At 44.9% G+C, this 20,936-nt stretch overlaps 1 protein-coding gene across 2 annotated transcripts in view; it reads right to left on the bottom strand.

Annotated features, from left to right (window-relative positions):
* The window catches only part of LOC121276371 (solute carrier family 22 member 23-like), a 103,351-nt gene that overhangs the window by 9,513 nt on the left and 72,902 nt on the right, over nucleotides 1-20,936 (bottom strand). Inside the window, exon 8 of one of the 2 annotated variants that reach the window (XM_041184699.1) lies at nucleotides 8,436-8,559. The exons of the other annotated variant lie outside the window; for it this stretch is intronic. Within the exon in view, the coding sequence (XP_041040633.1) occupies nucleotides 8,436-8,559 (124 nt within the window). The remainder of the gene's footprint in view (nucleotides 1-8,435; nucleotides 8,560-20,936) is intronic. 2 annotated transcript variants of the gene reach the window in all.

Below are 20,936 nucleotides of genomic sequence, written 5' to 3'. Positions count from 1 at the left end.
GCAAAGGTTTATTAAAGGAGGACAGAGAGGTAGAAAAACAGAAGGGTTTAGGGCAGATGTACCGGGCAGTTGGGTTGAGGTGACCTTGCAAGAGTGCTTCCAATTGAGTCATGGTAGAAACATGCAAGAGCAGTCTCATGGAGCTAGATGACCATGGCGAGATGGTAGAGGAATACAGCATGATCAACAGCGCCAAACACTGTGCCAAGACCAAAAAAGGACCAGGAGAAATAATGCACCACAATCAGAGGGGGTCACTTGTGACTTTGGTTCAGGCAATTTTTATTCTGCAAAATGGACAGAAACCAGACTGAAGGGATTTGAACAGATAGTTACAGGCAACAAGCCAAGAAGCACCCACAGACTCGGAGCTCAGGAAGGAAAGCAGGTCACAGATGGGGCTAAGTGGAGGGATGGTCAAGAGTGCTCTTTTATCATGGTGGGTGGAGAAGTTTAAGAAATTAGTATGCAAACGTCCCATTTAAATTTGGTCCTTCAGTCATGGGTTTTTTTCTACTCTTTCATGGGATGTGGGCATCGCTGCCAAGGCCAGCATTTGTTGCCCATCCCCAATTGCCCTTGAACTGAGTGGCTTGCGAGGCCATTTCAGAGGGCAGTTAAGAGTCAACCACATTGCTGTAGATGTGGACAGTAGGGCCAGCAGATTTCCTTTCCAGAGGGCATTAAAACAATTGATTTCAGTGTCATGGTCACCATTACTGAGACTAGAGCTTTACATTTCCGATTTATTAACTGAACTTAAATTCCAGCAGCTGCTGTGGTGGGATTTGAACCCATGGTCCCAGAGCATTATCCCGTGACATTACCACTACACCATCTCTTCCTGGTGCAGCTCTACTACAAACTCAGAGAAAGGAAGAAGGACAAGCACAGGAAGCCAGTGTAGAACATTGAAAAGGATGCAGGGGTAGATGCAAGACTGATGGAAGTTGCAGAGATTGGGCACAGGTATATATTAAGATGAAGACCAGAATTTAAATTTAATGTATTGGGAGATGGAGAGTTGGCTTAAGTCAGTGGTGGGCATGCAGGATGAAGTGCAGGTGGATCAGCATACATGGCAGGTCCGTTTTGAAACAGAGGAGTTTATGGAGGATGGATGATGGAAGTCCAACAGAAGGACTCCTGCAGTGATGGGGAGGTGATCTGGCCAGTCTGCAGCATGGAGATAACGGAGGAGGACAACAACTCTGGAGATCAATGTGCGGGGGAAGGCTGAGAAGCCACTGCTAAAAATGTATCACTTTGTCTGGTTAGGTAAAGAAATGGATGACTCAATGTGCTTTACAGCCAAAGAAATACTTTTTAAAAGTGCAGTCGCTGCTGTAATTTGGAAACACGGCAGCCATTTTGTACACAGCAAAGTCCCACAGACAGCAATGTGATAATGACCAGATAATCCGTTTCCTTTTTGATGTTGGCTGAGGGATAAATATTGGCCAGGACACCAGGGGTATCTCCCCTGCTCTTCTTTGAAATAGTGCTACATCTCTTGCATCCACTCGAGGAGGCAGATGGAGCTTCGGTTTAGACTCTCATCTGGAAAACAACACATCTGACAGAGCAGCACCTTCTCAGTACCGTTCACCTGCTTGGTCAGGGAGATCAAAGAAAATATATTCTGGTTTATTGTTGTGGTCATGGAGAAGAGGAATATTTGCTCTTGTAGATATGGACACTTTATACTTTGTAAGTATCAGAACTTTCCAAGTCAGGTACAGTGCAAGTCCAGTCCAAAACAAAGCTCCCTCAATTCTAGTCTCAAAAGGTCCATGATGTGTTACATTTCCAGGTTTGTAGCAGTGTAAAGTCACAGACCGATCACCATTATGAACTAGGTTTAAAAATACCCAACTTCATTTTACATGGGGCCATCAGTCTGGACTGGATTCAATCTAAGACCCATGGAAGTGAAAAGGATACTGTGCCAAAACACTCAGTGGCAGGCTCCTCAGATCAGTATTTAAAGGATTACGGATAGAGTATTGGAAAAGTGAAATAACACGCTCTCGGAAGATTATCCTCAAAAGGCTGAAAGAGTTGCTGTCTCATTAAGCATCCAGCAGCCTGTCATTTTTTACAGCCTGTCATTTTTTGACAAACGTTTAAAGAATATTTTGAATACATATTTTGAATAGAGTTTGATATCTGAAATGAGGATTGATTTCCCACAGCCTATGAAATAACTTGCAGAATTTTAAATATATAAATATATATTCACGTACACAGACACACAAAGTTGGGTGTGGAGTCAAGCCGGCGGCTAGGAATCATTATCTGGTAAATAGGAGCTAGCTAAACTGTACACAGGTCAGTTCAACATGTAAATGGCTTTATGACCTTAGTTGAGGGATGTCTGGGGCTTCATTTTAATAATTAGCTGCTGAGTTGCATTTACAGTTTCATCTTTGGCAGTAAAACCAGTTTCACAATTATTGTGAAGATATAAATGTGACAAAAAAGTGACAAATATGGTGTGAGAATCATCTTAAAGCAACCGCCAAGGGAAAAGAAAATCAATGAAACTGTGGGCATTTCTGTTTATTTAGTCGCCTTTTCTGATCAGTGCAAAATTGTAACCTTCTTGAAAAGAAAAGTGATATTTTTCCCCTGCACCTGTCCTTTCACTGCATGGAATACCTTAAATTGGTTTTAATTGTCACACGCCTGCAACTGGACTGTAGGTGGAACTGAGTATTTTTGAGAGAGGTTTTAAGTTAAATAATCAAATTTTGCAGCAGTTTTGATTGATTTTGTAACATTTTTCTTCACACAGTTTCAAAGGGAGGTAAGTACAAACGGAAAGCTTTTAACAGACTTAAAAACAAAAAAACTGCGGATGCTGGAAATCCAAAACAAAAACAAAAACAGAATTACCTGGAAAAACTCAGCAGGTCTGACAGCATCGGCGGAGAAGAAAAGAGTTGACGTTTCGAGTCCTCATGACCCTTCGACAGAACTAGTTGAAGTCGAAGGGTCATGAGGACTCGAAACGTCAACTCTTTTCTTCTCCGCCGATGCTGCCAGACCTGCTGAGTTTTTCCAGGTAATTCTGTTTTTGTTTTTGTTTTAACAGACTTGATGGGCTAAATGTGCCGTGCTATTCCATGATTAAATGTGCCGTGCTATTCCATGATTAAATGTGCCGTACTATTCCATGAATAAATGTGCCGTGCTATTCCATGATTAAACCAGTTCATCTTCGATGGCCCCCACTTACAAACAAAAGTTGACATTTCTGCTCTTATAAACTGCAAGTTTCCTCCTCCCTCAGCACAAATGGACACAAGCGTTACACGTCCTTCACTTGGTCCATTTCTCTCAGACTCAAATTGTCTTGCCTGAAAAGCTTGACTGTCTCTCCATCTTTCATCGATCTGTCCGTCGCCCTGTCTCTCTTCTCTGTGTATACCTGTCACACTGGTGATTCCGTTTGCACCAGTTTCTGTCGGTATGTCTTTGCCTCCCACGTTTCCTGTAAGCCTGTCATACTTGTGGCTATCACAGGGTTGGTGTCTCATTCTATGTCACACTCTTTCTTCATTCTTCCCTCATTCCGTGCACATTTTTTTTTTAAAGAAAAGCTTTCGAGTTTTTTTTTAAATCTTTTTCTGCTACAGTTCCTGTGCTGCAAATCCACATTCTCTACTTTTGTTAATCCTGTTTCTGTTTCAAGTGTGGTGGGAGGGGAGGACAGGGAACCTTAGTGTATAGTTGATGTTCCAAGAGGAGCAGAAATTCAGCAGAGGCTGAATGGGTCAAGACACATGTGATAAGAAATTATTAAAGTTCAAGAATGCCACAACTGTTTTAACCGAAATCCAAAAATAAAAATCTAAGAATTGATGAAATAAAAAGAACTTGCACTTAAATGGTCGTTTGGTAGTGCAGAACTTGAGTATGGCTGAGAAAAGACATGCAGTCAAAGCTTTTCATCTTGCACTTATCAGGACAGACCACAAGAATACCAACAGTAAAGGGAACAACAATTTATACTGGAAAAACTCAGCAGGTCTGGCAGCATCGGCAGAGAAGAAAAGAGTTGACGTTTCGAGTCCTCACGACCCTTCAGCAGAACTGGGTGAATATTAGGAAAGGAGTGGAATATAAGCTGGATTAAGGTGGGGGGGGGGGGGCGGGTGGTTGTAGGGACAAGCAAGCAGTGATAGGAGCAGATAATCAAAAGATGTCACAGACAAAAGAACACAGAGGTGTTGAAGGTAGTGATATTATCTAAACGTATGTCCTAATTAAGAATGGATGGTAGGGCACTCAAGGTACAGCTCTAGTGGGGGTGGGGTGGAAAGGCTAGCAGGGCATAAAAGATTTAAAAATAATGGAAATAGGTGGGAAAAGAAAAATCTATATAAATTATTGGAAAAAACAAAAGGAAGAGGGAAGAAAAGGAAGGGGAAGAAACAGAAAGGGGGTGGGGATGGAGAAGGGAGCTCACGACCTAAAGTTGTTGAATTCAATATTCAGTCCGGAAGGCTGTAAAGTGCCTAGTCGGAAGATGAGGTGTTGTTTTTCCAGTTTGCGTTGGGCTTCACTGGAACAATGCAGCAAGCCAAGGACAGACATGTGGGCAAGAGAGCAGGGTGGAGTATTAAAATGGCAAGCGACAGGGAGGTTTGGGTCATTCTTGCGGACAGACCGCAGGTGTTCTGCAAAGCGGTCGCCCAGTTTACGTTTGGTCTCTCCAATGCAGAGGAGACCGCATTGGGAGCAACGAATGCAGTAGACTAAGTTAGGGGAAATGCAAGTGAAATGCTGCTTCACTTGAAAGGAGTGTTTGGGCCCTTGGACAGTGAGGAGAGAGGAAGTGAAGGGGCAGGTGTTGCATCTTTTGCGTGGGCATGGGAAGGTGCCATAGGTGGGGGTTGAGGAGTAGGGGATGATGGAGGAGTGGACCAGGATGTCCCGGAGGGAACGATCTCTACGGAATGCCGACAGTGGGGGTGAAGGGAAGATGTGTTTGGTGATGGCATCATGGAGTTGGCAGAAATGGCGGAGGATGATCCTTTGAATGCGGAGGCTGGTGGGGTGATAAGTGAGGACAAGGGGGACCCTATCATGTTTCTGGCAGGGAGGAGAAGGCGTGGGGGCGGATGCGCGGGAGATGGGCCAGACACGGTTGAGGGCCCTGTCAACCACCGTGGGTGGAAAACCTCGGTTAAGGAAGAAGGAGGACATGTCAGAGGAACGGATTTTGAAGGTAGCATCATCAGAACAGATGCAACGGAGGCGAAGGAACTGAGAGAATGGGATGGAGTCCTTACAAGAAGCAGGGTGTGAGGAGCTGTAGTCAAGGTAGCTGTGGGAGTCTGTAGGCTTGTAATGGATATTGGTGGACAGTCTATCACCAGAAATTGAGACAGAGAGGTCAAGGAAGGGAAGGGAAGTGTCAGAGCTGGACCATGTGAAAATGATGGAGGGGTGGAGATTGGAAGCAAAATTAATAAATTTTTCCAAGTCCCGACGAGAGCATGAAGCAGCGCCGAAGTAATCATCGATGTACCGGAGAAAGAGTTGTGGAAGGGGGCCGGAGTAGGACTGCAACAAGGAATGTTCCACATACCCCATAAAGAGACAGGCATAGCTGGGGCCCATGCGAGTACCCATAGCCACACCTTTTATTTGGAGGAAGTGAGAGGAGTTGAAGGAGAAATTGTTCAGTGTGAGAACAAGTTCAGCCAGATGGAGGAGAGTAGTGGTGGATGGGGATTGTTCGGGCCTCTGTTCGAGGAAGAAGCTGAGGGCCCTCAGACCATCCTGGTGGGGAATGGAGGTGTAGAGGGATTGGACGTCCATGGTGAAGAGGAAGCGGTTGGGGCCAGGGAACTGGAAATTGTTGATGTGACGTATGGTGTCAGAGGAATCACGGATGTAGGTGGGAAGGGACTGGACAAGGGGAGAGAGAAGGGAGTCAAGATAACAAGAAATGAGTTCCGTGGGGCAGGAGCAAGCTGACACGATCGGTCTACCGGGACAGTTCTGTTTGTGGATTTTGGGTAGGAGGTAGAAGCGGGCCGTCCGAGGTTGGGTGACTATCAGGTTGGAAGCTGTGGGAGGAAGATCTCCAGAGGAGATGAGGTCAATGACAGTCCTGGAAACAATGGCTTGATGTTCAGTGGTGGGGTCATGGTCCAGGGAGAGGTAGGAGGAAGTGTCTGTGAGTTGACGCTCAGCCTCCGCGCGGTAGAGGTCAGTGCGCCAGACAAGAACAGCACCACCCTTGTCAGCGGGTTTGATGACAATGTTGGGGTTGGACCTGAGAGAATGGAGTGCAGTAAGTTCAGAGAGAGACAGGTTAGAATGGGTGAGAGGAGCAGAGAAATTGAGACGACTAACGTCTCGCCGACAGTTCTCAATGAAAAGATCAAGAGAAGGTAAGAATCCAGAGGGAGGGGTCCAGGTGGAGGGAGAATATTGGAGGTATTGGAGGTGGTTAAAAGGATCCGTTGAACGGGGAGATGACTCCTGCCCAAAGAAGTGAGCACGGAGACGAAGACGGTGGAAGAAGAGTTCAGCATCGTGCCGAGCCTGAAATTCATTGAGATGAGGGCGTAAGAGTATGAAACTAAGTCCTTTGCTGAGCACTGAACGTTCAGCGTCGGAGAGGGGAAGGTCAGGGGGTATAGTGAATACACGGCTGGGGCTGGGATTGGAAGATGGGGTGGGGACGGAGGGACAGGCAGGGGTGGAGGGTCCTAGATGGGTGTTGGTGTCGATGAGTTGTTGGAGCTTGCGTTTTCTTTTCCCACCTATTTCCATTATTTTTAAATCTTTTATGCCCCGCTAGCCTTTCCACCCCACCCCCACTGGAGCTGTACCTTGAGTGCCCTACCATCCATTCTTAATTAGCACATTCGTTTAGATAATACCTTCAACACCTCTGTGTTCTTTTGTCTGTGACATCTTTTGATTATCTGTTCCTATCACTGCTTGCTTGTCCCTACAACCACCCCAGCCCCAATTTCTCTCCCCCCACTCCCCCCCACCCCACCTTAAACCAGCTTATATTTCACTCCTTTCCTAAGATTCACCCAGTTCTGTTGAAGGGTCATGAGGACTCGAAACGTCAACTCTTTTCTTCTCCGCCGATGCTGCCAGACCTGCTGAGTTTTTCCAGGTAATTCTGTTTTTGTTTTGGATTTCCAGCATCTGTAGTTTTTTTGTTTTTAACAATTTATACTGCATGGGAAGAGAGTCCTGATTGGTTGACAAGTGGACTCTGATTGATAAGGGACCAGAGTCCACTTGCCAACCAATTAGGACTCTCTTCTCATGCAGGATTAATTGTTGTTCCCTTTACTGTCGGTATTCTGGAACTGTTCTGATGAGTGCAAGACGAAAAGCTTTGACAGCATGTCTCTTTTTTTCAGCAAAATTCAAATTGCATTTAACACTTTTCACATTCTCAGAGGATTTCTCTAAAAAGTGTTTCACAGCCAACAAATTACTTTCCAAGTGGGGTTCTTTCGTAGGCAAATGTGAGAAGCACTTTATTCAAAGGTCCCAAAAACAGCAAATGAGATTAGCATGTTTACGTCCAGCTGTATAAGTAGACCAGGTGTTGGTTTAACATCCCATCCAAAGCAGGCCAATGCAGTAGTGCAGTTAAGTGCCAGACCAGGTTATATGCTCAAATCCTGGAATGGGACTCGAACTCACACTTTCTGGCTTAAAGGTAAGTGGATCAAGCTGACATCCGCAATGAGCCAGAGTGCAAAGTTGTGCACTACCACAGTATTATATTCAGACAGACAAACATTTAACAGCAGAGGAGTAGATAATCTAACATCACAACTGACGCACTTTAATTTTTACACTGATCAAAGTGAAAGATAACAGAGATGAAAACCTTTCCTGCTCTTTACAATAGTCAGCCAAGTAAAGTTAAGTTAAGCTAGTTAACAACAAAGCCACAGATACACAATAAAAGTCTCTCTACACTGCTCGGATATGGGCTTTGACCTCAACTTTAGAGTAGCTCAGACCAAGTGTACCAGTGCTGCTTCCTCAAGCTTCACACAATGATTATGACTTCATTAAGTTGAAAAATTAGTGCCAAATTGGGGCACTTTGGGCTGTAGATTCCTGTCGATTAGCAACTAGAACATGACTACCTAAATACATTCTAATTTATTTACAGCTGGCAGTGATTGGAAACAATTTCCATCAATCGAATGGGATTTGAAATCGGACCCCAGAGCACGTCACAATTCCCTTCCGCTCCTGGCATATATTTTTTTTTAAACTTTCTCAAGATTTTAAAGTTCTCCCTCTGTATTTTTTGTTCACAGTCCACCCGCCTTCAGACACAATGATCTTTGTATACATCCCGTTCAAACAAAATATTCATCTTGCAAATGGAACACAAAAAGATTATGTCTGTTTGACTAAAGCCTTACCTGATAACAGTGGGTATGAGTTCAGCACAGAAGAAGATGCTGAGATTTCCTACCGAATGGGATGCAAACATGCCCACAATGGAGAACACTATAGAAAACGGGGCCTGCAAATGATTGGCCATATCTACAATGGAGAAGAAGGTTTCATTGAGCAAAGTCTATTTGACACTAAAAACGCTACATACTTAATATTTCAAATTACTAAAAGAAACATAGAGCCCAAAGAAACTGTCAAGATTCTTGTAAAATACAGCAATAAAGTCACAAAAAAAATCAGACACTTAAAAGAATCGTACACAATTCTTCAATTTTTTGAGAGATATGAAAACGAGAATGACTTTAACAAAATTGAAACAAGGCAAATCAGCTAAGGTGATTGGAGGCTGCCAATCTCAAATTACAGAGCGTTCAAGGTAAGCACACTGTCATATGTGCCAACCTTGTGTGTGTGACAGTGTTTTGGGGGCTCTGGGCAAGCTGAAACCCAGCAAGGACTGGTTCCCTCCTCCTCAATGTCATCCCCTCCCAAGTCTGGCACTGCATACTATGGTGGGCATGCTCACAAGATAGAAATTCCCGACCACAGTATTCGGTGTCCAGAATCCCTTAAATGGCAAGACTCAGGTAAGAGAGCCATTGGGAAGGTTGGGAAGAGAGCAGAAAGCTGGGAATGTGGTTGGAGGAGACAGTGTCTGTTAGCTGAGGAAGGTGGGCAGGGATAAAGACCGGATATGGGAAAATGACTGTTGGGATAAAGAAAGAACTTGCCTTTAAATGCTATCGTTTCCAATGTCAGGATGCCTCAAAACACTGCATAATTAAGTACTTTTGAAGTGAAGTCACTGTTTCAATTGGAAGCAGCCGGTTTTGAACACAGCAAGGAGTCACAAACGAGATTAGTGACCTAATAGTCAGGTTTAGTGATACTGGTTAAAGGACAAATGTGGGCCAGGACATCAGGTGAATTCCTTGCCCTTCTTCTATAAGTGCCATGGGATCTATTACACCCACTTGACAGATGGGGCCTTTGGTTTAATGTCTCATCTGAAAGTTGGCCCCTCTCACAGGGCAACACGCTCAGTAATGTACTGGAAGTATCAGCCTAGTTCATGCACTCAAGTCTCTGAACCCAGGACTTCCTGACTCAAAAAGGTGAGAAAACTATCGCTGAGTCAACTTGAAAAGGTTTTGTGGCAGGAGCTGGCTACTCTATTGAAAACACAAATGTCACTTTTCTTGATTTTACTTTAAGAATCTAAGTCATTGTGAAGTTTTTAATGCCTTTAGTAGAATGCACTATATGAGGGAATAGGCAGCATTTGACATTCTACAGTCACTCCCCACAGCACTAACTGGAATATCTCAATGAAACAGGGTTCCGATTCTCCTTTCTGCTATTGGCCAACTGAAACATTTTCTCCTCGTAATATAGCTATTGCTGCAGGATCCAAAAAGGAAATATTATTAGTTCCTAAATGACATATGGAGAACGGTTTTCAAAAAAATTGAGCAAATGTGTTTCATCTTAACAGGAAAGAACGAGACAAAAGGCAAAATATGTAAAAAGTGAAACAAAGCAGGGGCCAAAATTCAAAATATTCCACAGGAGGGGACTTGCCTCCAGAGGCAGCAGAAATTAAATTTTGTGCCTTCAACATTTTCACATATGTCCCCAAAACAAGTGAAGGAATGAGGCTGACCACTTTGAATGCCGTTAGCTGAGTGTGGTTAACTGTGGTTTCCCAGATCCATTGCTGTGGCTGTTTTGAAGAATGTGCCTAGTACAATTAATGCAGTTATAGCAGGGAGCTGCCACCCCAACCAAAATCAATGCTGACCGGGAACTGAAGCTGCAATCTGCCTTGTATCAGTGGCTTGGTACAACACTGGGTTGTACTGTATTTACGTGTGTAGCATTAGGAGGCCTTAAGTCACCGAATACTGCAAACACAATTTTGTGATTTATCTCCCCCACGCTCTCTGGATACAATCTTCTATCTTCCTGCCTCTTACTGTGGCTGCAGCTCCACTGATGGTGGCACCTCTCTGGTACATGTCCACATGGTTATTCTTCATAGGCAAGCCCTACTAGGTCAGGTTTTGATAGGTCATTCAATGACAGAGGGGAGTACATCTGCGCCAAACCTTATTCTAACCAGTCATCCAGCCAAGTGAACACTTTAAGCAGAGTTCATTTGACAGCGGCCCTGCAGAATTCATACCCAGGCATCTGTTTTCTGCAGCTTCCTACTGTTGATATGTTGTTACCCATTGATATTGGGGAGCCATCCCAGAATTTCATGATCTTTGCATTATCCATCCATCATGAGCTGGGAAGGACCCTTTTTGTAAGATTTCATTTTCCTGACAGATGTGCTAATTGTAACAGCTCCTAAAAAAAGTTATATACATAATAAATACCTCACAAACTATTCAACAACCCTTAAGAAAGCAGACCGAACCCCCAAAAAGCTAACAACTTAAAGTGGGCCCTGAATACAAGCCTGTGACATGAAAACAAGTACTTACACTGAAAGTTCAAATGGGACAGGTTTTGTGGCCTTGTTAATACACCCAACATCCCTTCACCTACACTGGAGAAATAAACCACAACCCTACGAATGCCTGGGTGGGGATACAGGTGAAAACACATGTGCTTTATATAGTCAGGTTAAGTGAGTGAGGCAAAAACTTGGCAAATGGAATATAATGTGGGAAAATGTGAGGTTATCCACTTTGGCAGGAAGAATAGAGGAGCTGAATATTATTTAAATGGAGAAAGACTGCAGAAAGCTACAGCACAGAGGGATTTCGGAATCCTCATGCATGAATCCCAAAAAGCTAACATACAAGTTCAGCAGGTAATATGGAAGGCAAATGGAATGTTGGCCTTTATTTCAAAGGGAAGGGAGTATAAAAATAAGGAAGCCTTGCTAAAACTATACAAGGCACTAGTTAGGCCACATCTAGAATACTGTGAACAGTTTTGGCCACCTTATCTAAGGAAAGATATACTGGCATTGGAAGCAGTCCAGAGAAGGTTCACTAGGTTGATCCCGGGTATCGAGGGATTTTCATATGAGGAGAGGTTGAGTAGGTTGGGCCTGTCCTCAGTGGAGTTTAGAAGAATGAGAGGCAATATTATTGAAACATATAAGGTTGTTAGGGAGCTTGACAGGGTAGATGCTGAGAGGTTGTTTCCCCTTGTGGGAGAGTCTAGGACCAAAGGGCATAATCTCAGAGTAAGGGGTCACCCATTTAAGACAGAGATGAGGAGGAATTTCTTCTCTCTCAGTGTAGTGACTCTGTGGTCTTTACCACAGAGGGCTTAGAGACTGGATTGTTAAGTATATTCAAGGCAGAGATAGACAGATTTTTAATCAGGAAGGGAATCAAGGGTTATGGGGAAAAGGCAGGAAAGTGGAGTTGAGGATTATCAGATCAGCCATGATCTCATTGAATGGCGGAGTAGAATCGATGGGCCAAATGGCCTACTTCAGCTCCTACATCTTATGGAGGTGCCAGGGGGATGTTGGGGTCATACACAACAAATAGGAAATTGTGCTTTTCAATGCTTTAGTACATATTCTAAGATCTTAGAGTTTGGATCGAGCATCAGCAATGAACATTTTTTTTCAAATCAGAAGATAAAGGGGCAATTTTGATGGGAAACTGCACTTTATTTGCAATTTAATAATTAATTATTTTTATTTACACTTTAAAACTTTGGAGCAGCAAATAACCTATTGCTGGAAAAAAATGTTTCAATTCATTTTCTCCTTTTCAAAAAAAAATATGCAGGAGCAAGTAAGAGATTCCAACCCAGTCTTACTGACTCTCCATTCCAGTCCCACACCTGTTATTACAGGTGATTTTTTAACAAAATAAGAAAGCATTTAAAAACAGCACTGGACAAAAAAACAACTCCTTCTGCTTCCTTTTGCAATTGTTAGTTAACACACATCTTAAACTGGGGCTTCTCTCCATGTTCCCCCAGTTCTCTTGACTCTCCTTGCCCTTGTTCATCTATTGTCCACTCTCTGTTTTATTGCTTTGGCTCCACCATGCCTCCAATCGTGGGTAATCTTTATTCATGATGTACAACTCAATCAACTCCCCTACTATGGAAATCTTCTTCCTTGGTTCCTATGCTACTTTCCATTTCACATTGCCCCATTATAGCACCAACTTTCCCACTGGGGTTTTTCTTTGGGAACACACACTGTCCCTTCAATCTCTGGACTTACATGAGTCACTTGCATGCATTATTGCAAAATCATAGATGCACATGAGGTGGTATCTTGGTACAGCTTGTTACCTTTAAGGTAGGAGGAAAAATCGGAGGCACAAAAGAATTGCTTTTCTTGGGAGAAAGTGCGAGGAAAAGTGCTTCAATCTTCATGGAAACGATTGAAATAAAACACCATCAAACAAAATGAAAGGGCTGCACCGATCCCATGTCCCACTGCCATCCCCCCACCCTGCACCCCCCACCCCACACACCCCCCACTACCGCCCCAACCCCACACCCCACCCCCAACCTCCCACCCACCAACCCCACAGACCGGAAGGCAGTAGAACAGTTCGAGTCCCAAAGGCAGTGCACCCTTTGCATGCGTTTGCAACAGTTTTCTGGAACAGAACGAACAAGGGAACAGGCCATATTAGATTCAGCGATGAGTCAAGAGCCAGAATTAGTCAGCTACCATAGCATGGCTGAATCAGGTAGTAGATTTGAGAGGGGGTGAATCATGATTCAACATGTTAAATTTAGGCGAGGCTCATTTTGAAGGGATCAGAATTTGAGCACAGTAGAATGGATAAAACCACAGATGAGCAGTGGCTGTGTAGATGAACAAAAAGTTGCAAAGGGAAACAGCAGATTAAATAAATGGGAAAAACTGTGGCAGATGGTGTTCAGTATGGGGAGGTCATCCACTTTGAATCTAAGATAGATGGGTGAGAGCATTTTCAGAACAGTGAGAAGCCAGGAACTGTGGAGGAGTAGAGAGACTTGTGGAATCCATTTATAGAAAATAAAGATTAAAAACTAGTGGACAGGTACAAAAGGTAATTTAAAAAGCCAATGGGATATTAGCTTTCACCTCAAGGGAGTACAGGGGGATGGAAGATATGCTGTGGTTGCATTAAGCTCAGGTTAGATGTCACCTGGAGTACTGCATTCAGTTCTGGGTGCTGCAACTCAGCCTAAATGTTTGGCCTTGGAGGGGGTGCAGGGGCAGATTCACTAGAATCATACTGTGGCTAAAAGGGCTACAATGGCCTGAAATTTTGCTCCTGAATCAGGAGCACAGAGTTGGCACAATCCCAGCTCCACAAATCAGACCTGGGAGAAAGTGCCCTGGAACCCGGATTTTCAGTCTGGGTAGGCTGAAATTGGGAATTGTGATGGGCGATCCTGGACAGAGTGCAGAGGCTGCCCGGAGCAGAGGCAGGCTTGGGTGGAAGGCCTGCCTTGATGCACCAGTGCTGTGTCAAAGGTTTATAAAACAGCCCTCAGCTCCCCCCCCACCCAAATCCCCACACACTCCCTAGGCCATCTCATGCCCTCTCATACCTTCCATGCCAATCTATGCCCTCTACCCCCCACTCATGGGATTTTATAGACCCTATGCCAACTTAGTGCCCCCTACCCACCACCCTTTGCCCTTACAACTACCATGCCAACTTACCCAGTATCCACCATGAACAGACCTCAGGCACGTTAAATTTCTTTGGAAAAATTCACTATTTAAAAAAACTCTGATAAAAAAAAACCCATTCATTACATTTAATTTCCTTTAATCCTTATGGAAACGAGCACTGGACTTCATAGTTCCACTTTAAAGAGTTTATAACCACTTGGAGATGTCAAACTGAAATGACAGGCACCCCACTGTGATAATAAAAGGCTGAGAAATCAATCATGCAACATTAATCCTGTAATGATAACTCTCAGGCTTATGTAAACACACATGGTGAAATAGCAAGCACTGATTTTTATTTTAAAAACACTGCAGTGTTTTTTCAAATCTTTAAAGGGCAGGGGTTTTACATGCCTCAAGAGCCCCAAAGAACTTGACAGTAGCACTGAGTTTACACACTCTCATGTCTATTTTTAACAATCCCAAAGGGCACCTGATCTCCCCCAAAGATGTCCCGGGACCATATCCAAAAAGGCGCCTTATCTCTCCAAAGGGGTATCCCACCTCTCCAAAGGACTCCGGCAGCTTTAGGCCTTCTATCACCAGGTCTAAAGTGCACAAGTCATGTTTTGGACATCCACCAGAGAAAATCAGATCGGCCTGAAGCAGCTGTCTCCCTGAACCACAAATGTACAAACTGGAACCCTCCCCTGCCAAGAAAATGGTAGGTGCCATGTTTGGGGGCAGGACTTCCTGAAGCAGGCCTCCGGAGCCAAAATTCAGGCCTTTATGAGGGCATTTTGCATAGACAAAGGCTTGTATGTCCTTGAGTATAGAAGATAAGGATTATATAATTGAGGTTTGAGAAATAATTTAGGACACGGATAGGGGAGATAAAGAGAAACATTTCCTTTCAGTGGGAGAGTCCAGAAGAAAGGGACATAACCATAAAATTAGAACTAGACTGTTCAGCTATAATGTCAGGAAACATTACTTCACACAAAAGGTAGTGGAAATTTGAAACTCTCTCTGCTTTCTTTTCCTACCCCCACCCCCTGTAAAATAGTTGTTTCAAATTTCAAAACAGAGATCAATGGATTTTTGTTTGGCAGGCATATTACGGTTATGGAACCGAGGCTGATAAATGGAGTTAACATATAAATCAGCCATGATCTAACTTAATGGCCATCAGGCTTGAGGGGATGAATAGCCTCCTCCTGTCCCTATGGTTTTTATATTTGATCCACAGCGAAGCTACTCCAGTCTTTTTTGCCCTCGATCTTCATAGGTGGGAGGGGGAGGTGCAGGGATCTGTGCACACAGTTTGGGGATGTGGCCCTGCTGACCTTGCTGTGGTGGTAACGTCACTGGGCTGGTAATCTAGGGGTTCAGGCTACCACAGCAACGGGTGAAATTTAAATTCAATTTCTAAAAAAGAAATCTGGAATATAAGGCCTGTCTCAGTAATGTTGACCATGATTGTATAAGCCCATCTGGCTCACTAATATCCTTTTGGGAAGGAAATCTGCCTTTTGGGTAGGCCAGAAGGTCTAGCCTACATGCAAATCCAGATTCGTAATGATGTGGCTGACTCTTAATTGTCCTCGTAAATAGCCTAATAAGCCACTCAATTCAAGAGCAATAAGGATGGGTGACAAACGCTGGCCTTGCCAGCGATGTCTACATCCCATGAAAGAATCACTTTAAAACAGTAGGAGCCTCATTTAAATAAAACCTTCCAGTCTTGCTCAACGCCTGTCCAGATTCACCAACTCACCGGTGGGAACTGGAATTCTGCCACAGCTGGGAACAGTCCCCAGCAAACAACGAGAGGAAGCTTTCCTGAGCAGTTGTGATGGAGGTACTCAGCACCAGGTGGGGTGAGGGAAAGGGTTAAGGCCAACGTTGGAGTTTTGGTCATAGTAGGCTTTTTTTGGGGGGCGGGGATGGTGGGGGGAGGCAGGGGTGAAAGGTGGGAGTTGGGGCTGAGGAGGCCTCTGGTCCCCTCGAAGAGTCTGGGGACCTGGCTCACAATCAGTTAGGGGAAAACACATTAAGCTTATCTGGGCCTCTTCCGATCAGTGTTCTCCCCTCCAGCCACGATTCTGCTGCTGGGCTGCAGGCAATGCAGAACTCTCCCTGCTTTGAATGTCACGTCACAGTGCCGATGATGTCATCGGGTTATGACCCTCGCATGTTAATTAGACTCTCGCCTGCTTTTAGCAGAAATCTAGCTGATGACCCGAATCGCCAACGTTAATATTATAGCGGCTGCAAATACGATGGTATCGTGGTTTTCAAAACTTCAACTCCTTCCATTGAAGGTGGGGGGTGGGGTGGGGTGGGGGTGTGCAGTGGTTAAAATCAAGCATAATAAATAAAAAAGGGTGCATATTTGAAAATACATGTATTTTCTATATGCAGAATACTTTCTCTGCATGGACTAGGCCTTATTTTTGTGCACGCTCTATATACCATTGGGTAAAAAAACAAAAAATGCGAGACTCTTTCAACTGAATGCCCATTAAAGCATTTGGATTACTAAAGATTATCCCTGGAAGAACGTTACTTAGCATTTCAATACTGCTCTCGGTGAAATAAGATTCAAGAAATCCACACGGGGGGGTGCATTTGGGGAAGTAGCAGCAACCCCAACGTGAGGGAGGCAAGTGTTATGATCCATCTTGATAACGAAATCCATCCTCCAGTACTGGAGAGAATGAACATGCCCAGAATAGGCTGACGGAACTTCACTCCAACCAGTGGTACAATTTATAAACACAAGACAACTGAAAGCACTGGAAATCTGAAACAGTAACAGAAAATAGACAAGACACTCAACAGGTCAGTCAGTCAGTATCCAGAGAGAGTACAGGTGAGTTAACAAAACTAGACTGCTTTATCCCACATGCACCTAAAACTATTACATTTCTTGTTTGGATTGATGATAAAAGTTCAAAATTATTTCATACAAGGAAGGTTTTTGTTTTCTTTTTTGCCAAAGTCCTTTGGCTTGGTTCTGATACTCAATATTAGCAATTCCATCCTCTTTGGGGGATAATGCACATTGAAGGATTGGCTAATAAATGAGGGCCACTGGCGGCAAACAAAGGCCTGTAAGTCATGAAGCCCAGAATGTTTAAGCAATTTCGCATCCGAAAGCCCCACCTTCTGTAACTATAGTCGGAGCTGCCTGACAGTTTCAGGGCAAAGTCACTGGAACAACTTGTTTCAATAATTGCGTAATAGCTTTTGATGGACGACGATATTCGGCAGCGTGATTTTTCTATATTTCCAAAAGGTCTTTTTCTCACATAAACTAGTATCTCCCCCCCACCCCCCACCCCTCCCCCCGGCCCCCCCACAACAATTTATAAATACAAAACTGAACAACTACTGGAAATTTGGGCATTCAATGTTTGAAACACCCACTCCCCTCCACCACCACCGACTCGTGGTGGCAGCACTGAGTACGTCTACTAGATGCACTGCAGCAACTTGCCAAAGCTCCTTTGACAGCACCTTTCAAACCTGCAACTCTACCGCCTAAGAACAGGCTTGTCCAGCCTCTGCGTGGGCCTGGGGGTGGGTGTTGGGGGTGGGTGTTGGGCGGGGGGGGCACATATCAATTTTCCCCACACTCAGGTGGGGGGGTGGGGAGGCGGGGGGGGGGGCAATGACCAAATTTTGCAAAGATAAGGTTTGGCGTGGCATTAAACGTGAATTTCAAGAACAAAAAAGCCGACGTATGAAAAGAAGCAACTTACTCAGCAAAAAAAAACTCACAACAACAAAAAATGAGTAATAAATGATAACGACTATTAGTGTGTGAAAGGGTGAGAGTGTGTGCGTCCAGCTCACTTCCACAGTCTTAGGGTGCTCGCTCACTCACTCACCCATTGTGAGGGTGGGTGAGAGGGGCTGTTGATGTGTGGAGGTGAGGGTAAATGAGAACCCTGAGACTGGGAGTCGGCTAGACGCACACTCCCCTCCCTCGCACCACCCACCCTCCCCACCCTCACTCAACCAGCCAGCCAGCCAGCTACCCTCACTCAGCCAGCTACCCTCACACTCACTCATTTACTCACCGGCCCTCACTAAATCATTTGAGGGGGAGAAGAGTAGGTGCGGTGAGTGTGGGAGAGAGACCTGCAGCAAGGCCTGAGGCCTACTGGTGTCCGAACAAGGAGAGGGCCGAGAACTGGGGGAAACGCAGAGAACAGCTGGAGCAATGTGGGGGCAGCCAGGGGGAACTCGGAGAAAACCGGGCATACCCGGAGGAAGGCAGCCACAGCAGCGCCAGAACACAGAGCTGGGGGAAAACGTGGCGAGCGGAGGCCTCGCGTGCTCGAGTCTCTCTATCTTCACAAGCTCATAGTTGCCAGTGTTCGCTGCCCCTCCAATCACAGCCTGTTTCTCTCCCAAGCTTAATAGCGAGCCTATCAGCAGCAAAGGCAGGAGAGAAACAAACCATGATTGGAGGAGCAGTCCCCTGCAGAAATCTTCAAACTCACTGACATCTCTTACATTCGTTAGGGGCCCACAGAGAGGGTCTTCGCGGACCCCGCGGACTGGACAAGCCTGACCTAGAAGGACAAGGGCAGCAGGTGCATGAGTACACCAACAGCACCACTGGCAAATTCCACTCCAAGCCACTAACTTGGCACTATATTGCCATTCCTTCGCTGTCACTGGGTCAAAAACCTGCAACTCCCTCCCTAAAGGCACGGCTGTCTCTGCTGCATTTGCTCTAGAGTAAGGCAGTGGGCTGAGAAGGTGCAGGATTCGCTGGCCTCTGCTTTCTCTGAGCTCTCTTCTCGGATATCTACGCTTGTCGTTTATGCTCGTCTCTTCCAATGCCCTTCCAAACAGTCACCCTCCAGAGGTCATGACTGTCAGTGACCGTCTCCCAGTTGTCAGTGTCGATTTCGCCACCTTCATATCTTGCTTGCAGGTGCCCTTGTGGTGGAGGTATGGACACCCATGAAGTCATGACCCAGTGGCCAATCCACTGTACAGAAGGTGTTTGGGTAGACAGTCGTCATCCATCCGGTGAATGTGGCCAAACCAGCACAAACATCATTGGCTTAGCAATGAGTGTATGCTGATGGAATTAGCACGCTCCAGGATCTCAGTGTTGGTGACCTTGTCCTGCCGAGAGATGCCTGGAGTTTGGTTTGAGCATCAGCATCAGGAAGACAAATGTCATGGCTGAGGATATTGCCATACTGCCGTCTATCAGCTTTCATAGCGTGATACTGGAGACTGTCGATAGCTTTTCATATTTCGGCTCCACAATCACCAGCAATCTGTCACTTTATGCTGAAATGGACACGTATCGCAAAAGCTGCAGCTGTTATGTCCCAGCTGAGTGAAAGCTGCAGCTGTTATGTCCCAGCTGAGTGAAAGCTGCAGCTGTTATGTCCCAGCTGAGTGAAAGCTGCAGCTGTTATGTCCCAGCTGAGTGAAAGCTGCAGCTGTTATGTCCCAGCTGAGTGAAAGCTGCAGCTGTTATGTCCCAGCTGCAGCCAGACTGAAAACACCAAACTGCAAATTTTTTTTTTGTATTCACTCCTGGAATGGGGCTTCAGTGGCTAGGCCAGCATTTACTGCCCATCCCTAATTGCCCTCAAGAGCTGAATGGCTTGCGAGGCCATTTCAGGGGGCAGTTAAGAGTCAACCACATTGCTGTGGGTCTGAAGTCACATATAGGCCAGACCAGGTAAGGACAGCAGATTTCCTTCCCTAAAGGACATTAGTGAACCAGATGGGTTTTTAGGACAATCAACAATGGTTTCATGGTCATCATTAGGTTTTAAATTCCAGATTTTTATTTTTATTGAATTCAAATTTGACCATCTGTCGTGGTGGGGTTCGAACTCAAGTCTCTGGATTACTAGTCCAGTGACAATACCACCGTGCCAGCCCACCTCCCCTGGCCTGAGTCCTCAGTGCACTCCTCTGCAGTGGCCAGATCTGGACAACATATGCTGGGCAGGGGAAAAGGCTGAACAATTTCCACCTTTGCTGTTTGACTTAATTACTTGCTCTATATTCTAGCTGGCCCTTGGACTTCTGCGCAGTGACCAGTATAAGCGAACCTCTGCCGGGTGCCACACCAGGATTGAGCAGGTATAAGGCCTTTGCATGCAAGGTGTTTGCACATCTTTAGACACGAGAAAGACTTGCATTTTTAGATAGTGCCTTTCATGACCACAGCATATCCTAAAGTGCTTTACAGCCAATTAAGTACTTGATTGTAGTTAATGTTGTAATGCAAGAAAATGGCCAAGGTCCACGGTACAGCATGTCATCAAGATTGATAAAAATGAGTTTCACCAAGAGACAGTGATTAGTCATTCAGGGATGCAAATCAAGAAATTGAAATGACTAATCCTCCAATTTTCTCTCCTTCTCGAAACGGGGTGTGGTAGACTATCCTACTTGTAAACCTCAACCAGGTGATGCTAGCTTATTGCTAAACTGGTTTGGAAGCTTACAAGAATGACAGCTCTGAATTCAGCCCAGTTTGATGGTCATACACACACTGCACAACATTCTGTGTGGGAGAGATTTCTTAGAGCAGGGTCAGGTAAAGGCTCACAAAACCTCAAGGCATCAAATTCAGATAGTTCCTTGTAAATGTTTACAAATCAGTTAGTAAGCTCTCACACTTCACCCTTTGCTGAAGCATATAGTGGTTATTTTTAAATAATCAGCCCATCAGTTTGCCTCCCTTGCCTGGTAGAATCACAGAGCCAGTTTCTGGTGGATCACAGTGACTGCTCCTAGGGTAAAGCAGCTAGAGCAGTTAATGATGCAAAAAGCAGAGAGGCAGCTTATTGTGGATATGATA

The sequence above is a fragment of the Carcharodon carcharias genome, chromosome 3 (genome assembly GCF_017639515.1).
Source record: "Carcharodon carcharias isolate sCarCar2 chromosome 3, sCarCar2.pri, whole genome shotgun sequence".
NCBI classification, from domain to species: domain Eukaryota; kingdom Metazoa; phylum Chordata; class Chondrichthyes; order Lamniformes; family Lamnidae; genus Carcharodon; species Carcharodon carcharias.
Note: the sequence above shows the minus strand (reverse complement) of the source record. Positions and strands in the feature narration are given on the sequence as shown.